General features: G+C 41.0%; 1 protein-coding gene across 7 annotated transcripts in view; it reads left to right on the top strand.

Moving 5' to 3' along the window:
* MCF2L2 (MCF.2 cell line derived transforming sequence-like 2) overlaps nucleotides 1–17,307 on the top strand; it is a 193,092-nt gene that overhangs the window by 61,715 nt on the left and 114,070 nt on the right. For all 7 annotated transcript variants that reach the window (XM_016138001.2, XM_036218821.1, XM_036218820.1 and 4 more), the window contains 4 exons: nucleotides 4,027–4,176; nucleotides 9,427–9,551; nucleotides 10,142–10,256; nucleotides 10,709–10,828. In XM_016138001.2, coding sequence (XP_015993487.2) covers nucleotides 4,027–4,176; nucleotides 9,427–9,551; nucleotides 10,142–10,256; nucleotides 10,709–10,828 — 510 coding nt within the window. The remainder of the gene's footprint in view (nucleotides 1–4,026; nucleotides 4,177–9,426; nucleotides 9,552–10,141; nucleotides 10,257–10,708; nucleotides 10,829–17,307) is intronic.

Genomic DNA, 17,307 nt, shown 5'->3' with positions numbered 1-17,307 from the left:
CTCAGAGAAATTAAATTACTTGAGTTGGGATGGGTCATTAGTGTTTTACAAAACTCCCCAGATGATTCTAATATATAGATTAGAAGTTGTGGAAGTACCTGATACACAGTGTTTTTCTTTTTCCACTTACTCAAATGAGTGGCGATTATACTAAACTAGAAGGGTTAGTAATATTGAGGGAAAAGTGAAATTGAAACTCATCGAACAATAAGTATTTCAACATAAAGTTGTCATTCCCCTTTCCGTGCTCTCGTATCCCTGATACCCTTGAAAAAATTAGGTTTCTAAGCAAAATTAGAAGCTCCCTTCGCTACCCTGATAGCTTGTGTCAGCACACCTCCCTGTATGTGGTCACTTTGGAAACAAGTTGCCCAACACCCGAACTACATTAATTAGGTAGGAGAATTCACCTTGTTTTAGAGTATAATGTTCTCTGATTTTTAAAAAGGAAATTTAAGAATTAAATAAAAGTAGATCTCTAGTAACAATTTCAAAGCGACAGATTCTTATCTCTCTTTTGTTTGTATGCCATATAGCTTCGAAGAAGTCACATCCCTTCCCAAAATCTAGAGGAAGGCCCACGAATGGGGCAAAAACTTTTTAAACTTCTCATCAGTTTTACTGTAAAAACAATGACTCCAAAAGAATCTTATTTAAAAAAAGAAGTGAAATGTGAAATTCTTCACAAACATATAATTCTAAATAAACCTAAATATGAAAATATGGAAGGAAGCTAAAGTAGAATATCACACATGAGTGTGATGTCTCAGGATGCAGTTTCTTTAAATATATAAAACATGGAACCTGGAGTACTTCTAGGCTTTTTCTTCACTTGCTAGATTTTTAATACATTGCTTTAAAAAATCAAAAGAATTTACTATCCCACCAGCCTTATTGTGCGAACTCGCTCTCCATTATGCTCTGATTTCTCTATCATTATTTTATTATGTTGTTCATGGTTTTCAAGTTGCCTCAGATGTTTTTTGAAATAACACAAATTTGCAACAAGAAGAAAACTAATGCACCTTGACATCAAAGACAATAATAGTTCTTTAAGAACTCAGAGAGGTAAAGGAGGCTGAGGTCATAAAGATTGATTATTTAAAGACCTGACATGAGCAGACTTGTGCACACATTTCCTCTTTCCCCAGGCCTAGTTTGTATCCATGGTTTTTGTTTGTGTATGTGTTAAACATATTGTGAACTTTAAAATATACAGCTAGTATTGAAACATCAGAGCTATTCGTTACATGTCTTTTGCATGTTTTATGTACATATTTTATATATATAAATATATAATTAGAAATATATTTTCACACATATGCATTATCTTATATCTTATGAATATATAAATTCTTTCTCTCTTCTTTTGTAACAGTGTGCTTTCTGGATGTCAGATCTTTGGTACTCATAAAAAGTTAGACCTGAAAAGAACCTTAAAGATCATTTGACTTATCCAGAGGTGGCAGAACCAAGACCAAGCTCTTTTTCATCACCCTATCAGGATAAGGTCCTCTGTACCACTCCCAAGTGGTAATTCACAAATCAGGCACATGGAATCAAGTTAATTTGCTAATAGGACCGTCCAGAGGAAACCTCTGGCTTTCCTCTATTCCCAGGATGACATTTGCAGGCCTCACACCTGACTCACTGGGTTACTACTGTTGTTATTATTATTATTGTAAGGTGCTCTACTGTGTCCAAGATCCTTTCACATCTGCTATTCCTTTTGGTCCTCAAAAAAAAAAAAAAAAAACTTTAAAAACAGAGCAAGTATTATCTCTGTTTTTCAAATGAGAACTCTGGGATTCAAAGGCATTACATAGTGTACCCAAGATCACAGAGTTAGAGATGATCAGAATCTGGACTCTAATTCAAGTCTTCGACTCTCAAAGCCAAGATCTTTGTTGAGCCAGTTTTAAATCCAGTTTTATTAAATCTAGTTTTGACTGCCAAGAGATGGTGTAGCATAGGCTTAAGAGTGTCAGGCCTGAGCCAGGTTACCTGGGTTCAATTCCAGTTTGCCACTTATTTTGTTTTGTATGACTTTGGGGAAGTTACTTAACCTCAGTATGCCTCAGTTTCATCGTCTACAGAATATGGGGAAAATAACACCTAATTGAGAGGTGTTATAAGACACAGTGCATGTAAAGCAAAATACTGAATAAACTCATTTTCTTATTATAATTCCCCGATAGATTGGATTTTTTATAGGTTATTCATCATAGGCTATTAGCGAATACAGTTGAAAGAGTATCTAATATGGATGTTAGATTATGTGAAAGTAATAACACTTTGATGTACTTGAAGGAATGATTTTTATGAAGGTATGTGTTCGCCTTTCCAGTCCTAAAGTACTGTAATGTTCAAGATTATTGCTGTATTGAAACAAACTCATAGATACAGAGAATAAATTGATGGCTGCCAGATGGGAGAGGGGTTCAGGGGAAGAGTGAAAAAGAGGAAGAGATTAAGAAATATAAATTGGCAGTTATGAAAATAGTCACTGGTATGTAAACTACAGCATATGGAATACAATTAATAATATTAAAAGAACTATGTGTAGTGTGAGATGGGTACTAGACTTATCATGGTGATTACTTCGTAAGTTATATAAATGTCTAATCACTATGTTGTACACCTGAAATTAATATAATATCATATATCAACTATAATTGAAAAATAAAAGATTGTTGCTTCATCAGTATTTGTGCTAATAGGGGAGATTTCACCCACAGCAATTTTTCAAGTAAGAAAATGGTTGATGTAGAGAAGACTTTGGGTTTAGACAGTAGAGTGAGGTGTGCAGTGCTCAGGAAGCTTTATCATGCTTGCCTCAGACCTGTCCTCTGGCGTAAAGAAAGGTCACCTCAGATCTGGCACATTTTTTCTGATGTGTGTTTGGATAGTCATAAATGTTCTCCGATGAAGCAGGAACAGAAATAACTTTTTCCCAAATGAGAATTAGGCAGGGCCTCTTTGCTCCTGCCATTCATACATTCAGCAGTCACTTGTGGGCCACCTGTGTGACAGGGCACAGTTCCATGCTCTGGGGGAACAGAAATGAATGTGACATTGTACTTGCCCTTCAGGGGCAAAATTGTCTCAGGAGCAGAGGGAAGTGGGTGAGGCAGTGCCAATCTAGCTGAGTAGAATGATTTGTGGGACTCTCGAAAGCTACTTATCTAACTTTTCTGATGGTCATTGTCACTTTTTCTAGGGTAGGCCACATGTTTCTTAAAGCACTCTGATAAAATGCAGATATCTCACCTGGGATATTAGCCGTGAGGTCACTAACCCATTAGCAGGTATTCATTTAATGGCAGAATAGGATCATTAAGTGCAAGGGACATAGGCAAGGTAAATATCTAGAAAGGAAAAGAAAGAAGAAGAAGTCCCCAACCTCTCCCCGATGCGACAGAAATGACTCTGTAAAAGGTCACTAGTGACTTAATCACTATGTTCGTCTTTTTCCTCAATGTAATATCCTCTCAGCTGCTTTTGACAAGCTTCTCAGAAGTGTCAGACAGCCTGGCTGTGTGGTGCAGGGAAACGGGATGGGGCGGTGGTGTGTGGGTGGGGCACAGAATGCAGTGTAGAAGCTAGAAGAGAAGGAAAGGTTTATTAGAGGGAGGGGTAGTTGGACCTGCCCTTTTCAGCATTTTTCCTACTGTAAATCCTGAGTCAGATTTAATGTTAGGTGTTCTTAGGGTAATAAACAGAGCTCCAAAATTCAAAGAGATAACCTTGTTTGAATCCTGCCTTCCTTCCTCCTTTATTGCCCGAGTAATCCGATCTTGGGCAATTCACTTGACCTTCTGGAGTTTCCTTTTCTATGAAATGGAGATAAAATACCTCCCACTCTGGATTATTGAGATGATAGACAAATTATAGCACCGACTACAGTGCATGGCCCTTGCAGATAGATACCCAGGAAATGGTACATAGTTTTACTGTCCTTCCATTGAGAAAGAATATGGGTGTATGTTAATCCCTCCACATTGTTATGATTGTCTGACCTTCTAGGCTATCGAAAACTTTGCCTTGACGGTGAAGACCACTGCCCAGATGCTTCAGACGGTTGGGTCCCGCCTGTCCGCGACAGAGCTGCCCAGAGGCATGGTGTCCACTGAAGAGCTTTTCGTGTTGCACACGAGGCAGTGGGACAAGCTGCGGGTGAGTAGTCAGTGGCCTCTCACAGTCCAGCCTCTGTGCCAGCAGATGGTCCGCCTCCTGGAGGGAGCCCAGAGAAGAATTAAGTTATCTTCTCCCCTCTTCTCCAGTGACTTGGCAGCCACCGATCATCTTCAACCTTCCAGATAGGCAGTCTGCGAAGGGAGAAATCTCTTGAGACTGGGTGGTACATGTAAAAGGATCACAATTCGGACCTGTGAGAAGCATCTCAGCAAAGGGAAACTCATTCCAGCTTTGTGCTGGTGAGATGAGGTGTAGGAACATCCCTTCAAGGGCAGCACTCCAATGTACTGCCCAGGACAGACAGAGCAAGAGATAATGGGCTGAAATTGCAGTGAGAGTAGGGAGCTGGCTTTTGAAGCATAAGCTTTTCTGCAGCTGTTGTGAACCTGGGGAGCAGACCAATAAGCTGACATATTACTTCACTTTCCCAGGGATGTGTCTTTATTTGGGGATTAATTTGAGAAAGGACTGTGGAAGGTGCTCTAAACTGGGTTTAAGGAGAGGCACCTATTAAATGATTCACAAAATCACTTCAACACTGCTTCTGTGAGTTGCTGAAAAGGGAGGTGGCAGGTTCTTTCAGGTCATGTGGTAAAAGGAAGTTTTCCCGGGGCTGATTGCGTGGGTGTCAGCACCTTTCTGCCTCCAGAAACAAACAAACCAAATCCATTATTTCACGGAAGACCAGAACTCAAGGAGGCAGCAAACTGAGGATTAGAAGATTGATACATTTTAGCATTATGTGTATTCTTGCTGCGTGGAGCTTGAGAAGAACTGAACTCTACGCAAAATTTGCAAAAATGCTTACTCGGTGGTTGATTTGTTCATTTACTCAACACTTATTGATTACTCATCACTACGTGCCTGAAAAACAAACAATGAAAATTCAAGGAATATATAGTTTATTTAGGAGAGTCTGGGAGACTAGTAGTTGAAGAAAATTAATTCTTCCATGTGTCATGGAGCATTATTTAATTCTCTCTTGATATCTAAAAGGAGTTCAAAATATATTCCCAAGATGACTCTGAGTAACCAAAAAATCTGGATTGGAACTGTGAAAGCCTGAAAGGATATTAGAAGTTTTCCCTGAAAGTGTCTCTCAGAAGTCTGATCTTTTTCTTTGCCAAACGTATTGCCCAAGTTCACCTCCCATGATTCTTGGAAGAGATGGCATGGATTGCAGAAGGCCGGGTCTTGGGTGTCTCTGTGAAGTCTTCTGGAAAAGGGCTGGCGGTCCGGGCCCCCTAACCGCAGGAACCTGAAGAGCGGTCAGTTAACAAACGGGTGCGATGTTTAGAATGCAAGTGCGGCAGGAGGGAGCTGTGCATGGAGCTCCGGGCCTAGGCTCTCTGCCCCGTTCCAGGAGGGGTTTGAAGAGGCTTCAGGACAGAAGCACCGAGACAACATGTGGTCAACTTAGGGAGGTCCATGGGGAAAAGGTAAAACATTTTGTCTGACGAGTGAGACCAGCTAGTGAGATCCTGCGGTATGTACACTGAGGGTTCCCAGAAAGGCAGAGAAGTGGGTGTGCTATCATTTCTACATAGGCAAAGGGTTCCACAGAGGTAAGGGGAGAGAAAGAACCACTTTCCAAGATGGAATAAGGTCATTTTCTTGGGTGTGGTGACAAGCTCTTGTTGGTTTTACAATATACGACTTTGTGCAAAGAAGGCTAAAATTTCACTCAGATTATGTATGGAGTAACTTTGCAGATCCACAAAATTTGCAGTGCTGTCTGACATTTATAAGAAATAAATTTATACTCTAATTATTTTATCTCAATTTGGTAAAACACCCATATCTAACCAGTAAAACAAGTGAAAAGAGTTTAGGAGATTTCTTTCATTAGCCTTTTAGTAAGAAGTAAATGCAAACTCTTTCATAAACTAAACTGTTATACTTGCATTTATATTCCAAATAGACCTATAACTATTTTAAGATAAAATTCTCAAAGAGTTTAATTTGTCCAAGTGTTTACCTTGATTAAGAATATTAATCGAATTTGGATTAAAATATAATTATTCTGTCTTTATTTTGCCAAATATATTATTATTCTTTAAAGACAACATAGAGGGTGTATAAAGATTTTTGTGATAAATAACTATTGGCCTAACACAAATTGGATTTCCTTGTTCCTTATCTTATAAATTAGAAGCAAAAACACCCAAATTGTTAAACTAGGGATATATTTTTCCTTTTTACCATCTAAAAATGCTTTAAAGAGAGAAAGGGTTTATATTTTAAAAAGGAATACATTTTAACTTTTATTAAAAACTTAATAGCTTTTGTGATTATTTATATATATTTAATTTTATTTTATTCTTATTAGAATATATTACCTTTTAACTAAAAGTTATACAACTAATTAAATAATTTTAAAAAATAATTAGGAAAACACCTAATAAGCGCTTTCTGCTAATAGGTCTGGGGTTTCTCAAGTTTGTATTCAGAAATTACAATTTCATCCATATTACTAGGGTAATGCACAATCAAGAAGATAATCAGAATTACAAGTTATTTTCATGGGCTCTAGAAATAATTTTATGGTCTTAGGAATTTTTTAAGACCCGTTTGTTCAAACTCTACTTTGCAGAGAACGTTTAGAAATGAATAGGCACAGAGGCCTCGGTTTTGCGCCCAAAGACAGAATTGGCATTCTTGTGAAATTTTCAGTCTTAATACCTTAACAAATCAGTGTTTTGAATGAGTTTTGTACCACAGGAAGATCCCTCTCAGTAGCTGCTGAGGAAAGGAGACATCTCATGTCTTTCAGAGGCTTCTTTTTTTTTTTTTTCTAAAATATGCATTTTAAAGGACCAATGTCTAGAATTTGTTAGTTTGCATTATAAACAAAACAGAACAATAGAGCTAACTTTCAATGGTAGAAATGGAGTAAGTAGTAAAAGTAGAATAAAGAGCATCAATCATTAATCCTTCATATATCCTCTTACTTCCTATGCCACTTACACTCCCGACATGTGACACAGCAGAGCACAGTGCTTGCCATGTAATACTAGGTCTTTATAAACATATTTTGATGGACGTCTACATTCATGCTTACCCTTGTCATAGGAAAGAATTCCTGCAGAAAATTTTGATTCTTTAGAGCCTGAAGTCATCCTTCTTGCCCTGTTAAGTGGGTCGTCTTTTGGACCAATTGCTTGTTTCCATAATGATGGAACCGTAATGATGAACACATCTCTTGAGTGCCCCACTCTATCTCCTTGACCCATTTCCTGTCAACTAAAGGATTCATACCTGGACCCCAGCTGGTCTCAGGAGTGTTTCAGCATTATATCTAACATCTGCGCCTGCTCTGTACAGGTACTAAATATTTTGAATTGTTACTACTGTGGACAAGGGCAAACTCCATTTGAGGGCTGGGCAACTTACCTTTATGGTTTTCAAGTACCATAGTTCCTCAAACTTTCCCTCTGTGTTCATGGCAGATTTTGAAGCTGACCACGTGGTCTAGTCCCAAAGCAGTAACCAGGTCACGATTTTTCTTTGTATTTTTTTCACCACGTGAAGGGGATACTTAGTGTATGACATCACTTACTAAGATTCACCTGCCAGCTCTCACACACTTTTCTCACACTCTGCAGCCTTTTGGGTGTATCTCTCTTTCAACCTTCCCTATCAATATACTTCTTCTTTGGCCCCTTCACCTTTCCTCTTAACTCTGCACCACACACACACACATACAATGTATATATTTTTTTTCTAATAACGGCTAATGCCAGAATACTGCTGGAATGCTGGAAGCTCAGAGGCAGTTAAGAAACTGAGTGAAAAAAGCCAGAACTCCTGTTAGTGAGTAAGAAGAGGAGGGTAAAGCTGAGAGCACTTGCTAATGAGTGTTTTCGCCTCATCATATCTTATTTGTCTTTATTCATATGTAACCCGATTTCTTTCAGATTATCATTAATTCATCCAACCTACAAATATTTAATGAACATTGATGAGATAAGAAGAAATGTTGCCGATACCCAGAATGGAAAAGAAAGGATATGTTTATTCTCCAGGCAGGAATAGCAGCCATATGGCCAACTTGGGGCATCACCTGGAGTGAACAGAGCCACAGGGATTATCCACAGAAATTTTAAGGGCTAGATAAGAAAAATCAAACCTATCATGAGTCTGGGTATGGATGATGGAAGCCTTCAAGGGGGCGAATACTGCAATGGAGTGGCTACAAAGAGAAAAGGCATGAGGTTGAGAAGGCCAGACTTCTGTGTGAGCAGAGGAGAGAGTATAAAGCTCTCCCCACAGGAAATGAGCTGGAGGCTGTGTGAACACTGGAGGTGGCTGGGCCAGGGGGAAGAGACTCAGTGTTCATGTGCACAGGGGTGATTGTTTTGTAACTATGGGACTATTCTAACTCCCAGGATGTACTAAACCAGCATCCTGTGTGACCCAGGAACCAAACCCAGAACTCCAGGTAGCAAAATTCTAGGCCAGGTTCTGCCCTTTTGTCTTGCCTCATGGTTATTCTCAGGGCATTGAAATGACTACACTGTGTGAGTTGACGACTAGAGCTGTTGGATTTCGAAGGAGCTAGCCCGATGTCTTCCCCAATTGCAAAGCTCTAAGTCTCTATATTAAAGGAGCTGAGTAGAGTTGCCTTGGAAGTATGAATCTTTACATGTCGAACTGAAATTGTTGCCCATCTCTGTCAAATTTCAACAATGGAACAAGGCCACACTTTGGGAGCAGGTGGAAGGAGAGGTAGGGTTTATTGATGAGACCAGATGAAGTTTTTTTCATGGCCAACTAGCAATTATTACATTATTATCAGGCGGTAGTTCCTAGCATTTAACATTCAATATCTGTCACTTTCTTATTTCTGGTTACTATCTTGGATTACAACCAGCTTTTATTAACTTTGCTTTCAATTAATTTTGCTTTTAATTTAAAATGGCAGCTTGAGATACATACAAAATTTAACAGTTGTTGCTTTGGGAGAGGGAAAGTAGATGAACTGGGGACAAAAGACTTGCTTTTTCCAATATATGACCTTTTGTATAGTTTGAATTTTGTATAATGTGTATGTATTATCTATTAAAAATAAGCTAATTTTATAAAGCTGCAGCTCGACATTTTTAGCATTTAATTTCCTAAATGAAAGATATACTGATCTCTCATTCCCCTTACCTCAAACCTACCAAGAATTTTCTTTCATTAATTCCTTATAAGAGAGATTATATTTCTTTTTTTTTTTTTCTCTAGGATGAGCTGAAATTACTTGGAAAGCAAGGGGCCATGTTGCTGTCATGCATTCAAGAACCAGCAACTAAAAATCCTACCAGTAAACTCAATGCCAATGAACTTGAGAATGTAGCTACTATAGAAAGGTGAGTGAAGGTAGAATGTGGTTTTTTAAAGATAGAATAGAACTAGATGATCAGAAACAACCTTGGGCAAATTAGAACAGTTACTCTTGGGTCTTAGTAAGGTCAAGAAAGAATAATATTTGAGACAACAAAGGAAAAAAGATGGTACCCACCTGGCATCCAGCTACAGAGATGTTTTTATGAGAATGCTATTCCCTTCTCTTATAAAATGCTGTCACACAGGATTTCGAAGGGGATGGTGGTATTGGTTGAATTTTATTTCTAAATAACAGCTTGGCCGGGTGCTGTGCTTTGCGCACCTGTCAAAGACAAGACACAAAGGTACGGTTATCAGGGGCATATATTAAACACAGCAGCTGCAACTGAAGTGAAGCTTCTGCCTAGCACTGAGGGTGAACTGATTGAAAAATAAAAATGTGAGGACTAGCTGAACCATGAGAAAGTCATAGATGACACAGACTTTCATAGTAAGGACATTACCATAATTTATAACAGTGACTGAAACGTAGATGTTACCTAAATGAACCTATCCAGATGCCTGTGGAAATGAATATTAACCACGGTTTCATTTTGTCATTCTTTCTTGACAGGTTACTAGTTCAATTGGATGAAACAGAAAAAGCCTTTAGTCAGTTTTGGTCCAAGCATCACCTGAAGCTTAACCAGTGCCTACAACTACAGCATTTTGAGCACAAATTTTGTGAGGTGTTATTTTCTTTTTAAATAGAACTTCCTTTTATGGTTCAGTGACCTTCAATTCACTTTCCCATCTCAAAATGAGTATTGGGCTTCCTTCCTGCCCCTCATTGAGCCCCCTTCTGAAATTCTTACTTCCTCACAGATATCCTCTTCTCACTTTTTCAGTGGGGTAGCAATGTTCTCGAATCCCATTTCTCGGTTGGCACACACGTTATTTCAGTGATGGTTTATCTTCCTTTTTAATTGATAATCTGTTGAATGTAGCTTTAATATTCCATCCACATGTGTCTCAGCACCTACCTATCCCCAGCTTGATCTGAAAGCTGATCAGCTTTAATATATGTACATTTGTCCTGAATCCTTTTAGGATTTTTAGGTTTTCTTAGAGTACAGCAAACCTCTATCTCCAGATGAGTGCTCATTGGCTTATTTCTAGACTGTTTTAATGTGTCTTGTAGGTTAAGCTTGCCCTGGACAACTTGTTGGCAGAGCAAGCAGAGTTTACAGACCTTGGAGACAGTGTGATGCGTGTGGAGCAACTTCTTAAGGAACACGAAAAACTAGAAGGAAAAGGCCAGGTTTGTTCTTTGCCTTTTTTTGTGGACTAGAAAGGTAGTTGCTGTGGACAGTAACAGATCATGCCCATTCATTGTCAAAAGATTGCCAAAGGACGCAGAAATGCCCAAATCCTGCCCTTTTAGTCACCCCGTTCCTGCCTCATTTCCCGAGGAGATGTGCACGTTCACAACCATGATACACAACGCCCGCAGAGTTCTGCGAAGGCTTCCAGAGCTCCCGGCTGAGGCTGGAGGTGCAGGTGGGGTGAGAGCTCTGGCCCTCAGGGTGGAGTGCTGGGTGCATTACCCATTGGGCCGGATGTGGAGACGTGGCATGGGGATTGGTGGTAAGGAGGGGAAACTTTAAAAGGGGAAACCAGAAAAAAAATAGCTTATTTTATAACAAGCAAGACAGTGAAAAGGGGGAAATGGGTCCACATTAGTTCTGTTGCTACACAGAACTGGCAGTGCTTTCTCCTTTCTCATTCCCCAAGAGTAGTAAATATCAAACTTGAAAAAGAATACATGTTTCACAATTCTCATGCCAGAATTAAACAGTTTTCCAGATCTGCACACAGGTCCTTATAAATTTAGCTTACTTCAAGTTAAGAAAGCCCAGTTATCTCTTTACTTCTGCTTTTCTTTAATTAGGTTTTCTATATTTTTGTCTCTTGGAGACCAGGCACTCTGTTGTTAGGACTTCTTTTCTGAACTGATCTAGAGGCATGTTTCCCCAAAGGTAATGTCGTAGTGCTAGAGATTTGCTTTTTAAAGTCTGATCCTCGCGCTGGTGGCATCAATGTCACCTGAGTCAGACTTATTAGAAATATGGAATTTTCGGCCCCACCTCAGTGTCAGAATCCACACTTTAATAAGATCCTCAGGTGATACATGCACATTATAGTTAGAGACATACTTCCCTAAAGAATAGTAACAAATGTAAACAAATGCCACTCTGGCTCTGAGGACTGTCAGTTGTGGATTCTGAGCTGAAGGTGCTTCTGCGTGTGGGTGAACACATGCACCCGCCCGTGCTTGTACTCCCACTCAGGAATCCCATCCTTCCCTAATGATCATTGACAGCTAAATACTTTAGCGCTGAAGGCACAAGTCATCAGAAATGTTTATCAAACAATGAAGTAATCGAATTTCATATATCTGATTGTCTTAGATTCTCCAAGATAGTCCCAATATTATGTAATTTTAGTGTTTTTTTTTTCCAAGAGAACTCCTTATTAAATGTAGATACTATGTATTTTCTCTTATATACATATATACATATGAGGGGGAAAATGCCTCACCAAGCTCAATGCCTTTATTTTCGGTTCGAAAAATATGGTCACAGCATATGTATACATATACCATGGAAGTAGCTACTGACCTACCAGGAAGGTGTTCATTTATCATTAGGTAGTCCTTGCCCTGGGTTCTGTGCATATGGTGGCAAACCAGATAGTCAAGACTGTGCTCTCTTGGAGCTTACATTCTACTGGGGAGAGGTAGATATCTGGTAAAAAGTAATCGAATAAATAATAATATCAGATTAGTGACAAGTGGTATCAGGAAAATAATAGGACATAATAGAAAGTGACTGGGAGGTACTACCTCAGCTACGGTAGTCGGGAAAAGCCTCTCTAAGGAGGTGATCTTTGATCTGAGATCTGGATAGCCATGCAAAGATTTGGAGACTAGCGCTCAAGGCAGAGAAGCTTCAAGTGCCAGGTCTTGAGGCAGAACTGAGGTTGGTGGGTTCAAGGAATGTGGCTGGAGCACAGTGAGCCAGGTAGGAAGAAGGCAGGAGCAGTGGCCGTGAGGACTGGATTTTATTCTCAGTGGAATGGGAAGCCTTTGGAGGGTGCTCTGGGTTGTGTTTTAAATAGTGGGGATGGATCTGCATGACTGCATCCATATTCTGCCTTCTGCTCACCTTATTGGGCTTATGATCCTTGGTACATACTTTAAAGATCCTGACTGGAACTAGGGGCTCAACCTATGGTCATGGGACATAGCAATGTTCTGTGAACCCATGAGTCATCTTTTATGTGTACATTTCCTGTACCAGCTGGACTAATACACCACAGATGGCCCACAGAGCCCAGGCAGTTTGTTTTTTACCCATCTCATACCTTGCTTACCCTGTTTTCTCTTATTTCCTAAAGGATGCATTAGACCTATTCCTCTGTCTTTGAGTGAACAGAGCAAAGCTACCTTAACATAACCGGGACTGTTTTTTCATGTCTTCAGTCAGATTTCTAAGACTCATTGTTTCTTCGGATGATAAGGGCTTGGCCAGTCTTTCCATTTGTCTTGTAAAGTGTTAAAGAACAAGGTGATGTCTGGCAAGAATCCACCAAAACTTGCTTGGTTTGTCCTTCACTCCACACTCAGGTGTCACCTTCCCTCTTGGCATAGCCACACACTGATTTCCAGTTTGCTGCCAACTTCATTATTCTGTGCAGTGATATCATCCTCACGGGTACTCTCTGAACCGACTCACTAAGCAGATTCTTGTGCATGCTAATTGAACCTGTTCTTTTGTCTTATTCTAGTTTGAGGGTTTAGCAAACTTGTGAGTGCTCATTTCTAATTCGGAGAAACAATGATTTTGACCCCCACTCTTACTTCTAAAAGCAGAACTTCCTGCAGGATTTTTGGCCTGAGGCATGCTGGGGCCTTCAGTGATGAGCCAGCAAGGAATAGACTATGACAGGGCAAGAAGAACCAACTCGATTTCAGCCTTGACCTCTCCCCTCAAGGCCAGGAGCCAGCAGTTACACTACTGTGCCCAAGAAGGCATGGGACTCAGACCATTAATCCCTCCAGGGCCATAATCTAGCTAGAGGGCATAGCTTCTTTTTTTTCTTTTAGTGGAAGTTTTCAAACACACACAAAAGTAGATTGGCAAGTGCAATGAACTGCCATGTATCTATTGCTCACCTTCAACAAGCGTTAACTTTCTGCCTTTCTTGTTTCACCTGGCTCACTCCCCTATACATACATTCTATCCTATGCCATTACCTGGGGGTTCGTTCTGGGCTTCCTGATCTAGTCACATCACAGTTTGTCACTATTTCCTTCCACAGTAGATGCTCTCATCTTTCATCTGTCATACCAGTAGAGTCCTTGGGGGGGGGGGGAACTTATTATAATAAAGATCTTTGAATTGCATGTTGCAATTTGACTATGCAGTCTTCTGGAATTTTTAGTATCTGAAAGGCTTGTGAACTGAGCACCAGATCTCAGCCATTTCTTTCTCACTATTTCTTTTTCACTTAAGTTTTATTGCCTATTTATCATGAGCAGAAGCTGTACAGACTGAAAAATAAGCTGTGATTTGGATGTTTTACAGTCAAGTTCTTTGTAAGTTCTCTGAAGGATTTGACAGTCATGGCAGTGCATGTATCATTCATAGCATGTGTGGGGAGACCCCGTGGGCTGAAGGGTGATCACACTCAGCCTTTGGAGTCAGGAGGAACTGGATTCAAATCTCAGTGCCAACAACTACCGGCTGTGCAGCCCTAGTCAGGTTTCTTAGCCTTTCTGAACATATCCCCTCATCTGTAAAATGGATTATAATAATAATTCCTACCTCACAAATCCCGTGAAGGTAAAATGAGTTAGAGGTGTAATAAGGACTTACTGAGTGTCTTGAATGTCATAGGTGGTCAGAACTTAGAAGCTATTATTATTATTATCCATTCATTTCAGTAGAGTGATCATCCAGTCATCCAGCAGTGGCTCCTAAGTTATATTTATGGATCTTTTTCCAGGGTCCACTTGGACCTGTTACTCACATCTTCTCTTCAATCTCAAATGTTTTAAGAACACTTTTGAAGGGTGAGGTGCCACATGCTAAGTGAAGGGCAAGCTATGTTTGCCATGGGGCATTTGGGAAATATCCTGTGGTGAAGTTCCCTGGCCCCAGGAAACCTGTGTTGTTCTTAATAAATTAGGCAGCTAGACTTAAAAAAGAAAAAGTCAATGGATACTTGCTTGACAAGTTTACATGCATCTGTATTTAACTAAAATCAGCCAGGTTTGATCAGCCTAATAAGCTCCCTAAGCTTAGGCGGAACAAATGCAGTGTGCATGGTGGTCAGACCCTGATTTTGGAGCCAAACTGACTGCATCTGAAGCTCGGCTCCCCTCTTCCCTACTTGGGTCACCTTGGGCCATTGTGCCTTCACTGCTTTTTTGTAAAACAGCATCTATATGAAAAGACTTGTTATGAAAGAAACAATCAATATAAGCATTCAGAGCAGTGCCTGGCATACAGTAAACTCTCAGTGAAAATTAGCTATTGTCATTAATGTCGCAGAGATAACAGGCTCAATTCTGTGCTGTGGAATGTTTCCTAGGTTCAACCTAAAGTGGCTGAGCGGTTCTAGTAAGTGTCTCACTCATTCTTCATTCATTCTGTCAATATTTATTGCTCTCATACCATGCCAGTCACTGTTCTAGGTTCTGAGGACACGGCAGTAAGCAGCACATTTAAAAATCACTGTCTGAGGAATTAGCATTCTAACCTCCTTTCAGGGATGGTGACCACTGTGTATCGGGGCCTTTGCTGTTCAGTACGAGCGCACTGGGTATTCAGCTCTGAGTTCTTTCAAATAGTCACTGCTTGATTTGTGTCACTTTATTCCCACACCATCACTCCTTTTTGTTTTGCACAACAATCATTTATCCTTAAGTACCTAATTTATGCTATATACTGTTTTAAGTTGAATGAGATCTAATGTATGCCAACAAGGGTCTGTGACATAGTGAGGGCAATAGATAAGTGATCACAATACAGTGAAGTACGTGCTCTGATCAAGAAAGGCACAGAGTGTTATGGGAGCACAGAGGAGGGACGTCGGAGTAAAATGGTGGAGTTAAGAGAAAGTTTCCCGGAGATGAACCCTGAAGGGCGGTTTAGACTTCGCTCCAGAGGAGTGTGTGTGCGCTCGCTTCGGCAGCACATATACTAAAATTGGAACGATACAGAGGAGCGTGTGTGCATCGGGAGGTAGGGGGTGGAGTGGTGGGGGGCACGGGTGGGAAGGGAAGGATGGGACTTCCTAGGCAGAGGGAGCAAATAGAGAAGGCATGGAGGCCTGAAGCTGCCTGAGTATTTGGGGAACTACAAATGGGTCAGATACAACCGAGGATGAGGGCGAGAGAAGTGGAGGCGGAGGAGGCACAGGCGTGAGCCTGATAATGAAAGGCTTTCTGCACGTTGCTTTGGAGTTTGAACTTTCTCCTGAAGACTGTAGAGAGCCTAAAAAGGACTTGAAGGTCGGGAGTGATGTAGGCACGCATTGTAATGGAATTGCTGCTTCATCAGCAGTGTGGGGCATGGTTTGAAGAACAGCCTGAAGGAGAGCGAAGAGGCCAGCTGTCCCAGTCAGAAAGCATGAAGGCCTGAACAGACGCGGACAAGGAAGTGGTGGAAAGGGCTCAGAATGCAAAAGGTATTAAGAAGGAGGCAGGCCCTGCAGGGGTTAGTGAATGACTGGCAGGGTAGGGGCAGGGTTTTTGAGATTGTTGAAATGAACCACTGTAAGTTAAGTGGCAGGCCGGTTGTCGTCACCTGGAGTCAACGTGATTCTTTGTGTTACTGTAAAAAGTTAAGCCAGGGCACGTGTGGCACACAGCTGCTAAATGTGGTCAGCGAGGGTGCACACGAGCCCTCTGCTCCTTCGGGAATGTGTCAGTCATCTGCGTTGACTCACAGATCAGTGTTGTTTCACACAATTCCCGGCAAGCAGATGACTACATCACCTCATGCATTGGTTCATTTAGCCATTCATTTTATTAATCGAATATTTATAAGATGCCTATTAAGTGCCTGCATGGAATTTACATATTGATAAGAGTGGGGAGAGAATGAGGAAGTGGCACATTAAACAAAGATGCTTTCGGAGAGAGAGATTAGTGCTGTTAGAAAATGAAAACAAAGCGAGGGAGCGGGGCCTGCGAGGGCCGGTTGCAGGGAGTGGCTTTAGGTTCCCCAGTCAGAGAAGGGCCCCCCCGCCAGGAGGTGAACCAGGGGCTTCGGCCAGAACGACCGTGGGAGGAGCATTCCAGGGAATGCTAGTTTGGTTGCCAGCCTCCTTTAAGCCATTCTTTCACCTGGTTGAATGCAGTAGTCCCCTAACTGGTCTTCCTGCTTTGCCTCTTCTCTGTCATTCTCCACTCCAGAGCTGCAGCAATCCTTTTCTGAATGAGATCCTCTCCCTGAAACTGTCCAGTGCTTCCCATGCCATCATGAGTAAAAGCCAGAGTGCTCACAGTGGCAACGAGGCCCTCTGCAGCCCAGTCCCTTTCTTTCCACTCTGATTACATCTCCGACTTCTTTCCTGCTTACTCCTCTGCTTAACCACAGTGACCTCTTCCCGCTCACCTGAACACATCAAACATGCGTCAACCTCTCTGCCAGATACTGCTTGGCTTATCCCTTACTCTGGGTCTTGGCTTCTACGTCAAGGGTTCCTAGGACCGCACCAAGATTTCAA

Source organism: Rousettus aegyptiacus, unplaced genomic scaffold, assembly GCF_014176215.1.
Source record: "Rousettus aegyptiacus isolate mRouAeg1 unplaced genomic scaffold, mRouAeg1.p scaffold_m13_p_4, whole genome shotgun sequence".
NCBI lineage: Eukaryota > Metazoa > Chordata > Mammalia > Chiroptera > Pteropodidae > Rousettus > Rousettus aegyptiacus.
The sequence above is the reverse complement of the archived record's forward strand: the minus strand, read 5'-3'. Positions and strand labels throughout refer to the sequence as shown.